This window comes from Equus caballus, chromosome 1 (assembly GCF_041296265.1).
Source record: "Equus caballus isolate H_3958 breed thoroughbred chromosome 1, TB-T2T, whole genome shotgun sequence".
NCBI classification, from domain to species: Eukaryota; Metazoa; Chordata; class Mammalia; order Perissodactyla; family Equidae; genus Equus; species Equus caballus.
The window spans coordinates 129,223,961-129,244,467 of record NC_091684.1 but is presented as its reverse complement, the minus strand read 5'-3'; the positions used below and the strand labels follow the sequence as shown (position 1 = coordinate 129,244,467).

General features: G+C 39.3%; 1 protein-coding gene across 7 annotated transcripts in view; it reads right to left on the bottom strand.

Annotated features, from left to right (window-relative positions):
• CHRNA5 (cholinergic receptor nicotinic alpha 5 subunit) overlaps window positions 1–19,946 on the bottom strand; it is a 43,819-nt gene extending 23,873 nt beyond the window's left edge. The window contains exon 1 of one of the 7 annotated variants that reach the window (XM_023652713.2): window positions 19,701–19,946. In XM_023652713.2, coding sequence (XP_023508481.2) covers window positions 19,701–19,851 — 151 coding nt within the window. In that variant the 5' untranslated portion in view covers window positions 19,852–19,946. Of the gene's footprint in view, window positions 1–18,862; window positions 19,138–19,197; window positions 19,584–19,700 lie in introns of those variants that run through there. The other 6 variants (XM_070268758.1, XM_070268752.1, XM_023652724.2 and 3 more) reach the window with 6 other exon arrangements.
• Window positions 19,947–20,507: the final 561 nt, after the last annotated feature.

Below are 20,507 nucleotides of genomic sequence, written 5' to 3'. Positions count from 1 at the left end.
GGTTCACTGTAGGGGAACCAATATCAGGGCTGGTATTAACTAAGAGCTGGTAATAGAATCTCAAAAAAAACCCAAAACACCACACAAAAACCAAGCTCATAGATACAGAGAACAGATTGGTGGGGGTGCAGTTCAAATAGGTGAAGGGGGTCAAAAGATACAAACTTTCAGTTACAAAATAAACATGTCATGGGGATCTCGCATACAGCTTAGTGACTGTAGTTAATAAAGCTGTGTTACATATTTGAAAGTTGCTAAGAGAATGGATCTTGAAAGTTCTCATCATAAGAAAAAAATTTTTTTGTAACTATGTACGGTGACAGATGTTAACTAGATTTATGTGGTGACCATTAAAAAAATAATGAAAAAATTTTAACACTATTTTTTAAGAGTAGTTTAAATTCATACCAAATTTGAGGGAAAGGTACAGAGATTTCCCATCTACCCCCTCCCCTCTCCACATGCATAGCCTTCCTCATGATCACCATCCCCTACCAGATGGTACATTTGTTACAACTGATGAACACACATTGACACATCATTATCACCCAAAGTCCATAGTTTACATTGCCGTTTAGTCTTGTTGTTGTATATTCTAAGGGTTGGGGCAAATGTACAATGACATGTATCCATCATTACAGTATCATACAGAGTACTTTCACTGCCCGAAAAATCCTCTGTGCTCTGCCTATTCATCCCTCCCCTCCCCCAACCCCTGATATTTTTACTGTCTCCATAGTTTTGCCTTTAATAGTCTATTTTTTATAACTATCTTAATAAATAGAATATGGCATTTGCTATGGTCTGAATATTTGTGTCTCCCCAAAACTCCTGTTGAAATCCTAATCCCCAAAGATGATGGTACTAGCAGGTAAGGTCTTTGGGAGGTGCTTAAGTTACGAGGGTGGAATCCTCATGGATTCCATGGATTCCATGGATCCTCATGGAATGGGTTAGTGCCTTATAAAAAAGGCTCCAGAGAGCTCCCTAGCCCTTTCTGCCATGTGAGAAAACAACAAGTCTGAGATCTGGAAGAGGGCCTTCATCCAACCACCCTGGACCCTGATCTCAGACTTCTAACCCTCAGAAGGGTGAGAAACAAATTTCTGTTGTTTATAAGTTACCCAGTCTGTGGTACTTTGTTACAGCAGTCCAAAAGGACTGAGACAGCATTTGAATAATAAAAATGTCAATCGCACATTTTTTAAATGTCAACAGCAAATTTGTGGACATCTTTCATAAGTGAAGAGACTAAAGTCCCCATAAGTTGTCATTTTCCCAGGAAAATACAGCAAAAGCCTGGGAAGCTGAGTTGTCACCAGGCTTTGAAGTCAGGTTTGTCACCAAAGCCCATGTTTTTTCCACATCAACTGATTCCACCTTTTTAGGTTAAGTGCCAGTTAATCACAGAACTCTGATCATCCCTCAGGTCAGTTCTCTTTCCTCTAACTCAGTAGGGTTCTTGAGGTTACGGAAAATGAGAACAGGAGACTCTTGATGCATTTAAATGTTAAGCACTAACATTGTAATGATATAGAAAAACATCTTTATTTTTCTTAGTCATAGATGTGATCCCTCCCCAGGAGAGCCCTTCCTGATGCCAATGGTCCTAGGATTAGATAAAGATGACTCCTGTTGCTCACAAACACTGGTGGTAGAAATGTAAAGTGTTACTGCCTTTTTGACAAGTAATTTTGTAATATTTTAATCTTGCAAAGTTTATCCAAAAATAAAAGTATATATTCCCTTAATATAAACAAACACATGGACAAAGAAAACAGTTCAGTGGTTACCAGGGGAAGGAGGGTGGGCACAGGGGATAAAGGGGAGCATTTATGTGGTAACAGACAAGAAATAATGTACAACCGAAACTTCACAATGACATAAACTATTAGGAACTCAATTTTAAAAAAAGGAGGGAAAAAAAGTATATATTCCCTTGATCCAGCAATCCCACACCTGACTCTCACAGCAATAAAAGCAACAAAACCATAAGGACAGATGCACAAGACTGTTTAGCACAGTCAACATTTTAGCAAAAATCTGGAAACAACACAATCAAAGAGAGTATGACATATCCATTACATGAAATATTACACAGTCATTAAAAGGTTTCCAGGACAAGGGTGCCAAGCCACTCAATGGGGAAAGGACAGTTTCTTCAACAAACAGTGTTGGGAAAACCTGCAAAAGAATGAAGTTGGACCCTTATCTTACACCACATTCAAAAATCAATTCAAAATGGATTAAAGACCTAAATATAAGACCTGAAACTATAAAACTCCTAGAAGAAAACATGGGAGAAAATCTTCATGGCACTGGATTTAGCAATTATTTCTTGGATACGACACCAAAAGCACAAGCAACAACAAAAAAAACAGACAAAAGGGACTACATCTAACTTGGAAACTTCTGTGCATCAAAGGACACATTCAACAGAGTCAAAAGGCAACCTACAGAATGGGAGAAAATATTTGCAAATCATATATTTGATAAGGGAGTTAATACCCAGAATATATAAAGTACAACTCAACAACAAAAAAGCGAAAAACCCAATTAAAAAATGGGCGAAGGATTTGAGTAGAGATTTCTCTAAAGATGACATAAAAATGGCTAGCAAGTCTTATGAAAAGATGCTCAACATCACTAATCACTAGAGAAATGCAAATCAAAACCATGAGATATCACCTCACACCCATTAGGATGGCCGCTATCAAAAAACCAAAGAATAACAAGTGTTGGTGAGGATGTGGAGAAACTGGAACCCTTGTGTACTGTTAACGGGAATATAAAATGATAGAGCTGCTATGGAAAATGGTATGGCAGTTCTTCAAAAAATTAAAAATAGAACTACCATATGTTCCACAAATCCCACTTCTGGGTATATATTCCAAAGAATTGAAAGTAGGATCTCAAAGAGATATATTTGCTCTCAAAGAGATATATTTGCATATTCATGTCCATAGCATCATTATTCACAACAGCCAAGAAGTGGAAGCAACCCAAATGTCCATCTATAGATGAATGGATAAACAAAATGTGGCTTATACACACAATGAAATATAACAGTCTTAAAAAAGAAGGAAATGCTGACACATGCTACAATGTGGGTGAACCTTGAAGACATTATGCTGCATGAAATAAGCCAGTCACAAAAAGACAAATACTGCATGATTCCACTTACATGAGGTATCGAAAGAGTAAAACTCATAGCAACAGAAAGTAGAATGTGGTTACCAGGGCTATAGGGAGGGGAAAATGGAGAGTTGTTCAATGGGTATACAGCTTGTTTGGCAAGATGAAAAGTTCTAGAGATATGTTGCACAACAATGTGAATATACTTAACACTACTGAACCATACACTTAAAATTGGTTAATATGGTAAATTTTACACTATGTGTTTTTTAATTAAATATTTTTTTGATTATTAAAAACAACTCCAACTGAAACTATCACTCACAGAAATGGCATCTGAAATTTCAACAAAAAAGGAGTTTGTAGTAAGTAGCATCAAACAAAAACCTGAACTGAACAAAAGGCTTAGAAGGATTTTCAAGAGGTATTATTAGAGGAAAAAAAGGTGCAGAAAAGAGACTGTAACATAAGCCTATTTTTGTAAATCAATCAATGATTAAAATCTACCTATCTAGTTATATGATTGTATACGCCTGAAGAAAATTATGGAAGTTTGCACACTAAATTAACAAGAGTAATTAACAAGGGAAGCTACTGATGTGGGTTGGGGAACGAGAGGGAGAGAAGACATGAGAAGGGAAGAGTACAAAAAAGGAAAGGGGACAAATACTACACTAAGTTTAAAAAAAAATCTCAGGGGCCGGCCCCGTGGCCGAGTGGTTAAGTTCATGCGCTCCGCTTCGGCGGCCCAGGGTTCGGATCCTGGGTGCGGACAAGGCACCACTCATTAGGCCATGTTGAGGCGACATCCCACATGCCACAACTAGAAGTACCCACAACTAAAATATACAACTGTGGGGGCCGGCCCCGTGGCCAAGCGGTTAAGTTCACCCGCTCCGCTGCAGGCGGCCCAGTGTTTCGTTGGTTCGAATCCTAGGCACGGACATGGCTCTGCTGATCAAGCCACGCTGAGGCAGCATCCCACATGCCACAACGAGAAGGACCCACAACGAAGAATATACAACTATGTACTCGGGGGCTTTAGGGAGAAAAAGGAAAAAAATAAAATCTTTAAAATATACAACTGTGTACTGGGGGGATTTGGGGAGAAAAAAGAAGGGGAAAAAATAGAATTTAAAAAACAAAAACAAAAACAAAAAAACAATTCTCAAGCTGCCACAATTGCAACTCCTAACTATAAAGTATTAGGAAATGCAGCAAGCCTTGGCAGATCTGGAAATTCAACTCAAACAGGGACCTGAAGAGCACTTTGAAACTTAAAAAGGCAAAAATGAACTCCTTATCTCCACTGTCTGCTGTCACATCACATTCCTTCTCTGAAGCACGAGCACAGAACTACCTCACCTGAACAGGTGGGAGAAATGCCAAAGGGTAAAAGGAAAAATCATGAACATAAAAGGAGCATTAATATTTCAAAGTATTATCTCATCATACTGATATCCTCAAAACTAAAAATCATCATATTTTGCCCCTCAAGTGATCAGTTCTGGCTATTCAAGATATGACTGTATCAATGAGCTAGGCTACTTGAGAACATTTGAAATCAGAAAAATGGCATTATCGGTGTCAGGAAGTTTAAGAACTCGTGTGTGTACGTTTCCCCTTGACAGCCAGCATATCTCAATGTGGAAAAGCAAAGGCTTACATATAATGCCCATTTCTGCATACATCAAGCTGAGACACACACTTGGTGCCTGTGATTCGATCTTCTTCACAATTTCTTACTATCTCCTTCAACAGTGAATCAAGATCAGGAAGCACATTGTTCCCCATCAGCTGTTCACTGTGAATGAAAGTGTGTAGACTGGCATTCCAGTGCAACACCACTTATTTGGACAGCAACCCCATTCCCTGCTGCCCAGAGTCGGTGCTCTGTCAGAGTTGTTCTCAACACACATTTCCAGTCTAAATCAGAGATCACAAAATAATCCTAACTAAAATTAAAATCTCTTCTTCTACAACATGAGTTCTCAGTGATAACAATAAAATGCTTCAGGTACCCCTCCCTCATACCTACCATGCACAAACCAGAAGGTGATTCATGATCTGCATTGATGGTTTCGTCTAACCAAAAAGCAAAATACTGGACACACACACCTGAGAGTAACAGCTCTTCCACATAGCATGCTATTAATATCACGTGATATCTAACACTGTCATTTAATAAAGGAATTTTGTAAATAGACTCTTCTGCTTTCTCTTCAAGCAGAATAACTTGTGCCTGGATTTACAAGCTTCTTACCAATAGCAGGCCTGAAATCCACTTTTGTCACATAGAACTCATTCTACCCTGAATGATATCTCTGAGATCTTAGTCTCTTCTCTGACTTTAGCAACAAACTCATCAATTTTATACTGTAAAGTGTGATTTTACATTTATTTAAGAAAATAATTCGTTCACCAGAGAGGCCAAATGCTTTCTGGGCTGCCATTATTTGACAAAGTTTCACAATAAAATAACCCCTGAGTACCTGGGAATGGATTACTAATAGGGTGAAATCAGATTTTCAGATACTCATTGCTTTGTCTTCCTTTTTGGGTAGTATATGTGAAATCACCATATTTGCAGATTGATTTGTCCCAGAACAAACAGATTTATACCCCATATGCACACTACATTTATGGCAAAATTCTGAATTGTACATTATTATTTATTATCACTATTTTTGAGCCACTGATTCTTTTCTATAAAATAGGATATAATGCAACATGATAGTAACTACAACGAAAGTAAGCTAATGGGAATTAGCTCAAATTTTATGTGAAGCCTAGCTAAACTCTACACCATTAACATGTTAGCTAAGACAACCAATTTATTACATACACATTCCTTAAAAATGCAAACATTAAGAATACAATGATGCTTCTTTAAAAAATATAATTGATCTTATATTTCAAGTTTGTAAAATATACACAAAAAATACCATTCCAGTGCTGACCACATGACAGACCTTAGGGATACTTTTAGTTTTCAAGACACACTTTCAGAAACAGAAATCAAGCCAAGTCTTTCAGAAACTACTGGCACAGGCACATCTAGCCCTTACTTTGGCAGGGATTTTTTTAAAGGTATCCAACAATTAGAAATTTTTCAGGAGGCTGTAAAATTGCATTCAGCAATGGAGATCCTAGAAATTCTACTCTAGCTCTCCATTTATTTATAACAGCGTCCCAATAGGTCATTTCCAAGGGTACTACAACGAAAAGGAGTTTAAGGAAAGAGAGATTGTTTTTATGGGATTTGTATCTCCAGTGCAGACCTCTCCTCCCAGTCCACACCTGAATATCCATTTCCCACTTACAAAAATAATTTCATATTCAAGTCATTTACTGAAACCACATACAGTAGTCCCCCCTTATCCATGGGGATACGTTCCAACCCCCCTAGCAGATGTCTGAAACTGCAGATAGTACAGAACCCTATTTATAGTGTTTTATCCTATCCACACACACCTATGATAAAGCTTAATTTACAAATTAGGCACAGGAAGAGATTAACAACAATAACTAATAATAAAATAGAACAATTATAACAATATACCATAATAAAAGTAACGCAGATCTTAGCAATCTCACCATACGATTTTTTTTTCTTCCTTTATTAAGTGGAAAACTTTCACCTTTTCATTTAAAGGAAGCACTTTATGGCTTCTCTTTGGCATATCTGAATTGCCAGCATCACTACTCTTGTGCTTCGGGGTCATTATTAAGTAAAATAAGGGGCACTGTGATACTGTGACAGCTGATCTGGTAACAGACAGGGCTACTAAATGAAGGGCGTGTACAGTGCAGATACGCTGGACAAATGGATGATTCACAGCCCCAGGGGGAAGGCGTGAGATTTCAAATAAATGTATAGTTTCAAATAGATGTAACCTTGCTCCTTAATTTTAGTATGGTGAAGAGCAAAGGAAACAGCACTGCAAAGCTCAAAACCTTAATCTGAATATTCAGCACCGCTAATTATCTGTTAACCTCCATACATGACAATTCTCTAATGTATATGAAATAAGGACATCTTAAGGCACCACAAAGCAACACGTATAAAACCAAGTTCATGATCTTCCCCAAAATGGTCCCCTGACAGCATTCCCCATCACGATGAATAGTTCCATCATCTGCCTTAGTTCAACAATTTAAAAACCTGGGAGTCATCTTTCACACCACCTTCTTACTCAGCGCATATCCAATCCACCAGGAAACTGGTGACTTTACTTCCTAAATATTTCTCAAATCCATTTCTTACCACCCCACTGCCACTATCCTAGTACAAGCTACCTTATCTCTCATCAGGACTAGAGCAAGCCTACTACCCTATGTGATCTCCACGCACTTCTCAACCCCCCTCCAATTGGTTCTCTGTGCAAATTCCCAAGCAATCTTTTCAAAACACAGACCTGATGTTACCCCCTTGCTTAAAACCCTTCTGTAGCTTTCATTATTCAAAACAGACCAAAATCCCTAAGACTAAATGCTGCCGGGTCTGGTGTGCCCCTTCTGGCGTGGCTTTTCTCTTTGCTCTCTGCTCCAGCCACACTGACAATCCAGCTTCTCAAACACACCACACTATTCCCTCCTCTAAGTGCTCTTCTTCCCTGAGATGCTCTCCCTCCCCCTTCACCTATCTAATTCCCACTCATCCTTCAGATCTCAACTCAGGTATCACTTCTTCAGGAACACTTTCCTGTCCCAAAGCCTCCATTAGGTTCCTCTGCATAGAATCATGTTCCTCATCTGGGGTGTAATTATACAATCTTAGGTGTAATTGATTAAAGTCTATCTTTTCCACTATGGTGTAAACTAACAGCAGCAGGTACTGTGTTTTATACATCATTATAACCCCAACACCTAACAACATATTGGCACATAGTAGGTGCTCAGTTTGTTGAATGAATATATGAATGAATAAATAAGCCAGTACCACTCACAATTCCCATTTATCTCTAATGACTCAGAATTTTATCACTGGTTGTGAAGCAACTGTCACAAGAGCTACACAAATTTGCTGTTAAAGATTACGAGTCACTAGATTCCTCAAAAAACTAAAAATAGAACTACCATACGATCCAGCCATCCCACTCCTGGGTATTTATCCAAAGAGCCTGAAGTCAGCAATCCCAAAAGTCCCGTGCACCCCAATGTTTATTGCAGCACTGTTTACAATAGCCAAGACGTGGAAGCAACCTAAGTGCCCAACAACAGACAAATGGATAAAGAAGATGTGGTACATATATACAATGGAATACTACTCAGCTGCAAAACAGAACAAAATCATTCCATTTGCAATAACATGGATGGACCTTGAGAGAATTATGTTAAGTGAAATAAGCCAGCGAGAGAAAGACAATCTGTGTATGACTCCACTCATATGAGGAATTTAAAACTATGGACCAAGAACAGTTTAGTGGATACCAGGGGAAAGGTGGGGTGGGGGGTGGGCACAAAGGGTGAAGTGGTGCACCTACAACATGACTGACAAACATTAATGTACAATTGAAATTTCACAAGATTGTAACCTATCAATAACTCAATAAAAAAATAAAAAATTAATTAAAAAAAAACATAGTGGTGAGAACTCTGAATAAAGTATCATTCTAATCAAAAAAAAAGATTACGAGTCTCTAGACTCTACTTCTTGAGATTAGAGACCTTGTCTTACTCAGATTTGAACATAGAGGCAATATAACATACTGGTTAAGAGCTCAGGATTTTAAGTCGCACAGGTTGGGTTCCATCTAGCCTCTAATACTTACTGTCTGAGCTAAAAGCAAGTTACTTAACTTCTTTGCATATCAGTTTCTTCATCTGTAAAACTGGTATGAAACAGTAGCTACTAATAAGGTTATTGTGAGGATTAAATAAAATTGTGCATTTAAGTGCCAGCACAGGGTCATTCTTATTTTTCCACAAATGATTGTTAAAGTAATGGTAACTGATGGTCCTCAAAAGGCAAATACACAAAAATATTGCAATAAAAAGTCACTGTGTGTAGAGGTACTGATTTCTACCTAAAACTTCCCTGATAGCCCAACAAAGATCATCTCCCTACAGACTACCCTTGGCAATGGAACCATGCAACCACGGAGGAAGAACGTGTCTGTGGCACTGGGCACGCTCAATGCAGTGCAAGGATGGTTCAGTAAAAAGCTTTCCTAAAGTCTATATCCTTTAAAGCTAATAATAATAATTAGAATACCAACCTACCAATCGCACATAAATCACATATCTCAGAAAAACAAGGGGAACCAACCAGTGAAGCACACTAAAAATAGGATAAGAATAAAAGAAGTTAATGGGGCAATTCTTCTAAGTAGTTAAAAATACAATCAACAAGAGAAACACCAAACTGAATACCTAACACGTATAAATATGGATAATGGCATTAATACTCTGAAGAATTTAAATTTGGATTTTACAAATTCAGTTTTAACTCTGAATATTACTGTAGTATTGTCTCAAGTTTAAAGAATTAGGAAAATGATTTACCAAAAACTTTCACTTTCAAGTCATTTAATGAAACCACATATATTTTCAAAGAAATGTAACCTTGCTCCTTAATTTTAGTATGGTGAATAAGAAAGGACACAGAACTGCAAAGCTGAAAACCTTAATTTGAATATTTGGCACCACTAATTAGCTGTTAACCTTCATATGCCACAATTTTCTAAGTTACATAAATAAGGATATGTTAGCAAAATGTCAATAATTGTTAAAAGTGTATGGCAAGAACTCTTTTTCCTTTTTTTTTTGGCTGAGGAAGATTTGCCCTGAGCTAGCATCTGTGTCAGTCTTCCTCTATTTTGTGTGTGGGATGCTACCACAGCATGGCTGACAAGTGGTGTAGACCTGCAAACCAAGGCCATCGAAGCAAAGTGTGCCAAACTTAACCACTACTCCTCGGGGCCAGCCCCAAGAACTCTTCAATTCATTATACTTAAACATTTTTTGTGTATGTTTGAATTTTTCCATTATAAAACATTAACAAACAGGACAACTTCTACTTAGCTGCCTCACTGTTATGCAGATAAAATGAAATAAAGTCCATTATCTTACTATGTTGGGTAGTGTCTAGGTAGTTTAAAATGGTTTTTTATAGTCTTCTCCACTAAATTCAGTACGTAGCCAAAAAAATAGATAACTAAGGATTTTTAACACCAATTCTAGGAAGATAAGACACAATAGTGTCCTCTACTGGTATTCTTCCATGAAGAAACATGATTTTCTTATTAAAAAGTGTTGGGAAAAAATCAACCAAGGTGTTCTATAGCTAAATATGAGTATTAGTAGTCTTTTGCCAATCCTCAGGTAAAGATAAATAGATAACTGCTATAATTTTAAATTTCTTCCATAGGAACCAGCCCTGTGGCCGAGTGGTTAAGTTCACGTGCTCCACTTTGGTAGCCCGGGGTTTCGCCAGTTTGGATCCTGGGCACGGACATGGCACTGCTCATCAAGCCACGTTGAGGTGGTGTCCCACATGCCACAACTAGAAGGACTCACAACTAAAATATACAACTATGTACTGGGGGGATTTGGGGAGAAAAAACAATTAAAAAAAAAAGAAGATTGGCAACAGTTGTTAGCTCAGGTGCCAATCTTTAAAAAAAAATTTCTTCCATAAATTCTTAAATCTTTAGCATCTGCTACAGCCTGGGCATATTAGAGTCTAACGAGATAACTAGTTAAATTCATTCATTCATTCAACAAATGTTAAGTGGCTGCTGACTGTGCCAGCCTCTGCACTAGGTGGTAGGTGTAAGCAGAAAACTCTGGTTCCTGCCTTCCTGAGGTAAGAATTTGCATATTTATTTATTTTCATTATATCATAATTATAAAGGTTCATGGGTCTGCAGAGAATATCCCACAATGCGAAAGGCATTCCGATACTGTAAGGTACACAACTTGCATATTTGAACACAGCTGCAGCCCTGGACTCTGACACAGGTTTTCTCAACTCAGCACTACTGACATTTTGGGCTGGATAATTTTTTGTTGTTGAGGGCTGTCCTGTGCACCATACGATGTTTGGTAGCATCCCTGGCTTCTACCCACTAAATACATCCTTCCCCCAATGTGACAACGAAAAGTATCTCCAGACATTGCCAAAGGTCCTGGGGGTGGGGAGCAGTCCAAAACTACCCCTGGTTGAGAACCACTGTCTAAGATTAGGAGCTAGTAACTAGCAGAGGTGGAACTAGGACCTAGGTTTTGTTTCGTTTTTTTTCTCAAAATAGTCACGCATCTCAACGAAGGGACAGTTCTGAGAAATGCATCATCAGGCAAATTTGTCGTCGTGAGAACACCATAGAGTGTACTTATACAAACCTAGATGGTATAGCCTACTACACACCTAAGGTATATGGTAGTAATTTTATGGGACCACTGTCGTGTATGCAATCCATTGTTTACTGAAACATCATTATGCAATGCATGGCTGTAATACTTTAATTACAAAAGTAATGTATGATCATCGTCAAGATTCAAACCAGAAGTACATGATAATGAGTAGGAATTCTCCCTCTCCTCCTTCCCATCTCCCTTCCTCCAAGAGTAACCACTTAAGTCTAACGTGTAGGTATTTTTACACACACATACACACACACAGAGGAAGAGTTTTCCTCTTTTTAAGTTCTGTGACTTACTTTTTTCATTCAGTACTATATGTCAGTATATATCTATCCATCTCCACTTTCTTCATAAGCTGCAAAGCAGTCTGAGTTATGGGTGTATCACAATTTATTTAAGCTTTCACCACTGATGGGCATTTAGATAGTCTTCAACTTTTAGTTATTTCTAACAAAGCTACAATGGAAAAATACTATAGTTAACATACTTGCACATCCATTTTTCGGCACTTATACTAGGATTTCTATGGCCCTGACTCTTGGAAGTGGCATTACTGAGTCAAGGGTATACGTACACGTTTTAAATTTTACTGGGTACTGCCAATAGCCTCCCCTTTCTTCTTCACAGGCTGCCACAAGAATGAAAAATACATCTAAAGATGTTTGTAGAAGTGCTATATATTATATATCCCCAGTTCATAATTAAGGCATTCCCAAAATAGTTAATGCTCTCCTCTAAGTCTCCTTGTACTTTCTTTTAACAAAAAGTGACTTGTATTCCTTTTTTAAAAAATCCTCTTTGCAGCAGTCCTAGGAGAGCTATTTTAAGCAATAGGAAGATAAAGCAGTGAACACAATCAACCATTTTGTAAATGAGAAGAAATGTGTGCCATATCCAACATTTTCAATGTGACAAGTATGCTTACCAACCATTATTTTAAGTATTACCGATGAAATGCAGAGGGTTATTTTTTTTTCACTCCAGGATTTTCATTATATTTTCTATTGATTTTTATTACAGAATTATAGGATAAAATTTCTCCGTAACTGATATGCTTTAGTAAACCTAATTTAATATCTTGCCCTGACTCTCAGAACACTTGCAGTAAGAAAACGACCTTATGCAGTGTTAAATTTCGGTCCAGTCAATAGTACTCAAGGAGAGGAGACAACTTTGACGCTTAAAAAAAAGTTTAAGCATCATCAGATCAAGCAAATGCAGACTTCACTCTTAATTTGATACAATAAACCTTTCAACAGGCAATATATATATATATTATATATTATGAGCTAGGACATTTATAATGTTATGAATTAAAACATCTGACGGTACATGAAGTTGCCTCAGTTCACTATAGCCTGTATGCCCTTGATAAGATTCTAGCAAATTTCCTCCTTAGAATTGTCCAATTATGAACAAATATGGAGGACTGGAAGGAAATACGGAAAAGAGAAGACAGCTGCTATTTGTTAGGATGGTGGGATAGTGCTTGTTTTCTTAGTTTCTATTGGTCTTCTGTTGTTTGGGCTATAGTTCATCATAAATTCACTATTTCCATAATTACCATCATCAGATCCTCTTGAGAATTCACCCAAATGATATGAATGGAAAACTGTCTATAAGCTTGTTACCCAAAACGTGGTAGTCTGACCAGCAACATCCACATCATGTAGGTGCTTGTTAGAAATGCGGAATCTCAGGCCCCACCTCTGACCTACAGAATCAGCATCTGCATTCTAATAATATCCTCAGGGGGTTTCTGTGCACATTAAAGCTTGAGAAGCCTTGGTCTACAAGACTTGGAGCAGTGATTCTCAAGGAGTGGGGAGAGAGGGGAACGATTTTGTCCCCTAAGGCACTTTTGACAATATCTGAAGACATTTTTTTCTTTTTTTTTTGGTGAGGAAGATTGGCCCTGTGCTAACTAACATCTGTGTCAATCTTCCTCTATTTTATACATGGGATGCTGCCACAGCATGGCTTAGTAAGCAGTGTGTAGTTCCATGCCTGGGATCTGAACCGGCGAACCCCAGGCCAGTGAAGCAGAGGACATGAACGTAACCACTATGCCACTGGGCCAGACCCTGGGGACACTTTTTGGAGGCTGCTACTGGCATCTCATGGTTAGAGGCCAGGGATGCTGCCAAACAACCTACAAGGCACAGGACAGTCTCCCATAACAAAGAATTATCCGGCCCCAAATGTCAGAGCTTGAGAAACCTTGACCCAGAGGAAAAAATGGGTTTGCCCAATTCCATATATACATCATAGATTGTAAAATAAAAATACCAAAAGTTCATACTGCCCTTTTTGTCAGAATTCAAATATCATTTTTAGTTCCTATTTTTACTGGTAAAAGGCTATATTATTTACTTTAGAAGAAAAGAGTACAAGGTCATTGAATTACAGTTAGGAGAAACAATATAATGCTTCCCCAAAAGGTGAACAGAATGTTTATTTATGTTTTTTATTGAAGCATAACTGACATACAATATCCTATTACTTTCAGGTGTCCATTATAGTGATTCAATATTTATATACATTATGAAATGATCACCATGATGTCTAGTTACCATCTGTTACCATACAGTTATTACAATATTATTAACTATATTCCTTATTCTGTACATTATATGCCCATGACTTGTTTGTTTTCTAAATGGAAGTGTGTACCTCTTAATCCCCCTCACCTATTTTTCCTGCCTCCCAATCCCTCCCTTCTTGAGTAACCACCAGTTTGTTTCCTGTATCTATGATTCTGTTATGTTTTGCTTGTTCATTTGTTTTGTTTTTCAGAGTCCACATATAAGTGAAATCATACAGTATTTGTCTTTCTCTGACTTACTTCACTTAGCGTAACATCCTCTCGGTCCATCCATGTTGTCACAAATGGCAAGATTTCATCCATTTTAATGGCTGAATTACATACACGTGTGTATATGTATCTCCCATCTTCTTTATCCAGTCGTCAGTCGATGGGCACTTAGGTTGCTTCCATATCTTGGCTATTGTGAATAATGCTGCAGTGAACATAGGGGTGCATATATCTCTTCGAATTAGCATTTTTTTCTTCAGATAAATACCCAGAAATGGAATTGCTGGATCATATGGTAGTTCAATTTTTAATTTTCTGAAGAACCTCTATATGTTGTCATTAGTGGCTGCACCAATTTACATTCCAACACACAGTGTACAAGGGTTCTCTTTTCTCTGCATCCTCACCAACACGTTATTTTTTGTCTTTTTGGTAATAGCCATTCTGACAGTTGTGAAGTGGTATCTCATTGTGATTTTGATTTGCACTTCCCTGATGATTAGTGATGTTGAGGATATTTTCATGTGCCTGTTGGCTATCTCTTTGTCTTCTCTGGAAAAATGTCTATTCAAGTCCTCTGCTCATTTTTTTTTTTAAAGATTGGCACCTGAGCTAACATCTGTTGCCAATCTTATTTTTTTTTCTTTCTCCCCAAAGCCCCCCAGTACATAGGTGTATATTCTAGCTGGTCCCTCTAGTTGTGCTGTGTGGGACGCCACCTCAGCATGGCCTGATGAGCGGTGTGTAGGTCCGTGCCCAGGATCCAAACTAGCGAAACCCTGGGCCACTGAAGAAGAGCACGCAACCTTAGCCACTCAGACATTGGGCTGGACCCCTTTGCCCATTTTTTAATCAGGTTTTTAAAAATATATATATTAAGTTGGGTAACTTCATATATTTTGGATATTAACTCCTTATCAGATGTATGATTTGCAAATATCCTCTCCCATTCATAGGTTGCCTTTTTGTTTTGTTGATGGTTTCCTTCACTGTGCAATGGCTTTTTAGTTTAATTATAATCCCATTTGTTTATTTTTCCTTTTGTTGCCCTTGCCTGAGGAGACTGGTCCAAAAAAATATTGCTAAGATTGATGTCAAAGAGTTGACTCCCTATATTTTCTTCTAGGAGTTTTACGGTTTTAGGTCTTACATTCAAGTCTTTAACCCATTTTGAATTTATTTTTGTGGCATAAGATAGTAGTCCAGTTTTCCCACTACTTATTGAAAAGACTGTCTTTTCCCTATTATATATTCTCGCCTCCTTTGTCATAGTTTAATTGACCATATATGCATGGATTTATTTCTGGGCTCTCTATTCTATTCCATTGTCTGTTTTCATGCCAGTAACATACTTTTTGATGACTATAGCTTTGTAGTATAGTTTGAAATCAGGGAGCATGACGCCTCCAGCTTCATTCTTCTTTCTCAAGACAGCTTTGGCTATTTGGGGTCTTTTGTGGTTCTATACAAATTTTAAGATTGTTTGTTCTAGTTCTGTGAAAAATGCCTTGGCATGCTGATGGGGATTGCATTGAATCTGTAGAGTGCTTTGTACAGTATGGACATTTTAACAACATTAATTCTTACAATCCATGAGCACTGAATATCTTTCCATTTATTGCTGTTGTCTTCAATTTCTTTCATCAATGTCTTATAGTTTTCAGAGAAGAGGTTTTTCACTTCCTTGGTTAAATTTATTCCTAGGTATTTTATTCTTTTTGATGCAACTGAAAATGGTATTGTTTTCTTAATTTCTCTTTCTGATAGCTCATTATTAGTTATTAGACTTCCAATACTATGTTGAATAAAAGTGGCAAGAGTGAGCATCCTTGTCTTGTTCCTTATCTTAGAGGAAAAGCTTTCGGCTTTTCATCCTTGAACATGATGTTGGCTGTGGGTTTGTCATATGTGCCCTTTATTATGTTGGGGTACATTCCTTCTATACCCATTTTGTTGAGAGGGAACTAGAACATTTAAATTAAAATTTTAGTCATATAGCAAAAAAGAATCATTAAAAATAATCTCTTATATCCTATTATCATTATAAAACTATACCTATGCTGTTCTGGAAAGTAGATTTCTAAAGAAACAAGTAAACTTTTATCAAAAATTATTCCAATATTTACCAACTCTCATTGTCAACACATGCTTATTTAATATTAAGCTTAAAATTACATCTGAAAAAAATTTAATCCCAATTCTTAGGGGACAAGAATAATGCTATTAGAAGAAAAATGTTCTGTATTGAAATTACTGTACTAAAAACTCATATCCTAATTATAAAAAATTACTTGCTAAATCTAATATGAAAAACTTTCAAAGTTCCATCAGCAGGCTACTATATCAGGAGATACAAAGACAAATAAAACCCTGTCTTCCAGGTGCTGGCTCATAGAGCATATTTAGCATTTGCAAGGAAACCAAAATAATTTTTAATTTTAAATTAACTTGCATGAAATGTTTACCTAAAGACATGAGGCATCTAGATACTCTTTGGGATGTAATCATAACAAAAGTAGAGATGACAGCCACTATGTGTGTATTTCTGTTAGCTTCTGAAAATGACTAAAGGTGAGATGAAAAAAAATCTTTCATAGCTCTCATTTTCTATGAAATAATTATTTTATTTGCCTTTGAAACAGAACTCAGCACTACACATACCAAAAATAAACTTTCAACCATTTAAAATGTCACACAACTACACGGCTAAGAAATATAACTATCTAATTCCCATAAATCACTGTCCCAATCATGGACAAGTCAGTTTAAAAGGCTTGTATTATCTTAATGTACTAGTTAATTATGTATCTTTTAATAAAGACAAAATTGCCTCTTGAGCCACTTTTCCAGCTCTGTGATCTTCCATCAGCCAAATAAATATGGCTGCAGGCAGACTAAACATTTTCTTTTCCTGGAGATTGGCTCACAGAAAACCTAAGGAAGAGTTATTAGTAAGACTCTAAGATGAATACGAAAAGAATAAAATGTAAATGTAAAAGTAATTATGATTGAAAGAGCCTAAAAACCATCTATCACCACCCTCTCATTTTAAAGAGGGAGAAATAAAGGATGAGCAAGGTCAAGCAATATGCTCCAGGAAACACAACTAGTCAGTGGCAGGTTTCCTGACTCCAGACAGTACTTTCAACCACCCTACATTCAAACACAGTTATACACAAAAGCATATCAACATTTAGGAGCAAGTGTGCAGTTCCATTACCTATTCAATATCATTTTGTTCTTCAAATGATCACTTACTAAGAGCACACAGAATCCTGGAATTTTAAAGCTGGAGGGGGGAGCCTTTAATGATCTCTCATCTTACAGACGAGGAAACTAATATCCAGAGAGATATTACTGTTCTATTCATGCATCCACAAACATTAACTGGACTCCTACAATAAGGTAGGTCTTAGAGATACAAAAATAAACAGGATAAGATCACAGTTTTTAAGGAGCTCTCCTAAGGAGCTTATGGGACAAAGAGAAAAGAAAATACAAATGTAATTCAGCGAGATGGTTATCATAACAGAGGTATTCACTAAGCAGAGTGGAGGCAGAAAGAAGGAATTACTCAGCTCTAATTGTTTTGGATTTAACACTCAACACCATGCCTGAACAGAAACCATTCACACTATTTAACGCATGGCTGTGATGTTTTATATTGAAACAGATGGAAAAAGTCCCGCTTTCACCAAAAGAGAACTACAGTTTTCTAGAGTGTCCAGCACAGCACCTGGCCTTTCATATATATTACTTAATCCTGAAAACGACTCAGAGGTAAGCAGTATTATCCTCATTTTTTCAAAGAAGAATGACAGCTGAGACACGCTTGTCCAAGTCAAGATACATCAGTGTCATAATTTGAACCCAGGTTTGTTCGGCTCCAAAATCACATTCCTTTCTCTCTGTTAAACTATGACTCTCTCTGCACAGGATTCTCTTTCTTTGTTGAAATCACTCTCCTCATTATTTCTCTTCAGTCTACATTAAGCAATACATCCTGCAATCAATAATTCTCGTCTTCAAGATTATTACTTCCTAGATCAGAAGTCATAATTTAAAAACCTTAAGGAAGGAACGACAAGAAAAGGGTCTTCTTATATCCAAATCATGTTTTCTCCTTTTAAGAAACTCATGACAAAAACTGAAATACTGACGAAGCGAACTTCGGCTTTCAACTCTTGCTTAGAGGATTCTTAGCTTTTCTGTCTAGATCACACCATAGGTGCTCCACAAATGGGAGTCTTTTTCTTCAAGGCTGAGAGGACTGCCTCTTTTTGAAACTTTCTAAAGCACTTGAAATTTGAAGAAGTACTACGCATTTCTCTTTTGTGGTTTCTACTCCTGTCCAAGACACCCTGACCTACAGCAGACCCGGGAAAAAGGCCGGCAGCCAGGGACGGCTGCTGGCTCTCTACAACTCACACAGCCCATCTTCGGGTGAGAGGAAAGATTCTCAACGGCTGCGGCGGAAGGAAGCGAGCCCGCGGCAGCAGACCCAGTCTCAACCCCTAGGGCTCAACGCAGGAGCCTCCCACTTGCCTGGGAAGAAAGTGACAATGCAGGCAGCCCAGCCGAAACCACCGAGGAAAGCCCTGCTCAATAACAGCGGCATCTTTTAGCGAAAAAGTCGGATCGAAGTATACACTAAGTCACCCAGCAGTCTCCAGTGATGCGAGTCATGGAACAAAAACCAAAGTGGCCTTTTCTCTGCATTTAAATGAACACATCAGGGCATTTAAACTGAAACCTCACTCCAAGCCCCCAGGACAAAAAATTAACCGCACCAAGGTTCTCCGTGCGGGCCGTGGCCTCGCGGCTTTGCCGGCACGGGCGCGCAGCGGCCCCGGACCGCCCCCCCCGTCGCCCAGGCTCACCTCCGGGCGCAGCGCCCCCAGCGCCGGCCGGACCCCAGCGCCCCGCGACCAGCGGAAGAAGGAGGAGGAGGCGGAGCGGGCGGGACGCGAGGAAGAGGACCGCCGGCCCCGACTCCCGCGCGGCCATCGCCCCGGAGCCGCGCGGGAAGGCAGGGAGCCGCCTCACGACGGCGGCGCGGGGAACGCGGGCTTTAGGAGGATGGAGAGGGGAGTGTGGGTCGGAGCCAAGGGAGAGCAGACGCTGCAGAAGGGCCCCTTAGCGCCTCAGCTCCCGCCCGGGCAGTCACCTCAGCCGCGCGGGCTTGGGCGGGCTCGGCGCGCGTGAGGAGGTGCCCTGAGCCCGGCCCCGCCCTGTCCTCCCGCCGCGCTTGCCCCTGGCCCCGCCCTACCTGCCATAGCCCCGCCTCTGCTCCGCCAAGTCGGTCCCCCCTCGGCCCCGCCTCTCGCCCTATCCCGTCTGCCTCTAGCTCCGCCTTTTCCACACCTGGCTCCGCCCCACCAACCTGGCCACGCCTCCACGCCCGGCAGGAGGAGGTTGCCGCCCCGGAGCTCAGAGTCCCTGGAAGCCCAGGGCCGGAGGCTAACGTTGCAGGCTGGTCCTGCATCTGCTGGGTGACCTTGAGCAAGGCACTGTATACCTGTGATAACTACCATTAATTAATGTCTGCTCTGTGCCCAGCACCAAGAGGGGAGCCAAACGGACAGATGGCTCCCAGCAGACAGAAAACTAGTAAACATAGTTATTTCGAGTTGTGATAAGAGCTGCGAAGGAAACAAGCAGAGGAGGCTGAAACATCATAATGGTGGGAGGGTACCTGTTCCTAAGCTCTCGCCTGCGGCGCTGGGGCGAGAAAGGTACCAATTGCAGCTTGCCTGCGTCACGGGGCTGTTGTGGGGGCTAAGTGATCCCCAACAGGAGACCTGTGTAGTGGACCAGCGAGGCGACCCTGGGCAAGTCACCCTCCGTCTGGGACTGTTTCTTCATCCTTAAACTAAGGCAGATAAACTAGAGGACTCAGAAGGTCCAGCTCTAATGTTCACTCAATCCATCCACAGAAATGATACGAAATTGCCTTAAACGTGGGCAGTGCCCTCTGTTACCATCAATTAACATTTGTAAATATTAGTGACTCCATCTGTCACAGACACTTAGCAACTCCAGTGGTAACTGATACTAATTGATACTGGAATCCCCTCTCAAATCCCGCTAGACCCTGTATTTCATCCCCTCTGTTCATAATTGATTATAAAGCTTCATTTAGCTGAAGAGATTCAGACGAATTATCTTTAAACTTCAATGGCAGAGCGTT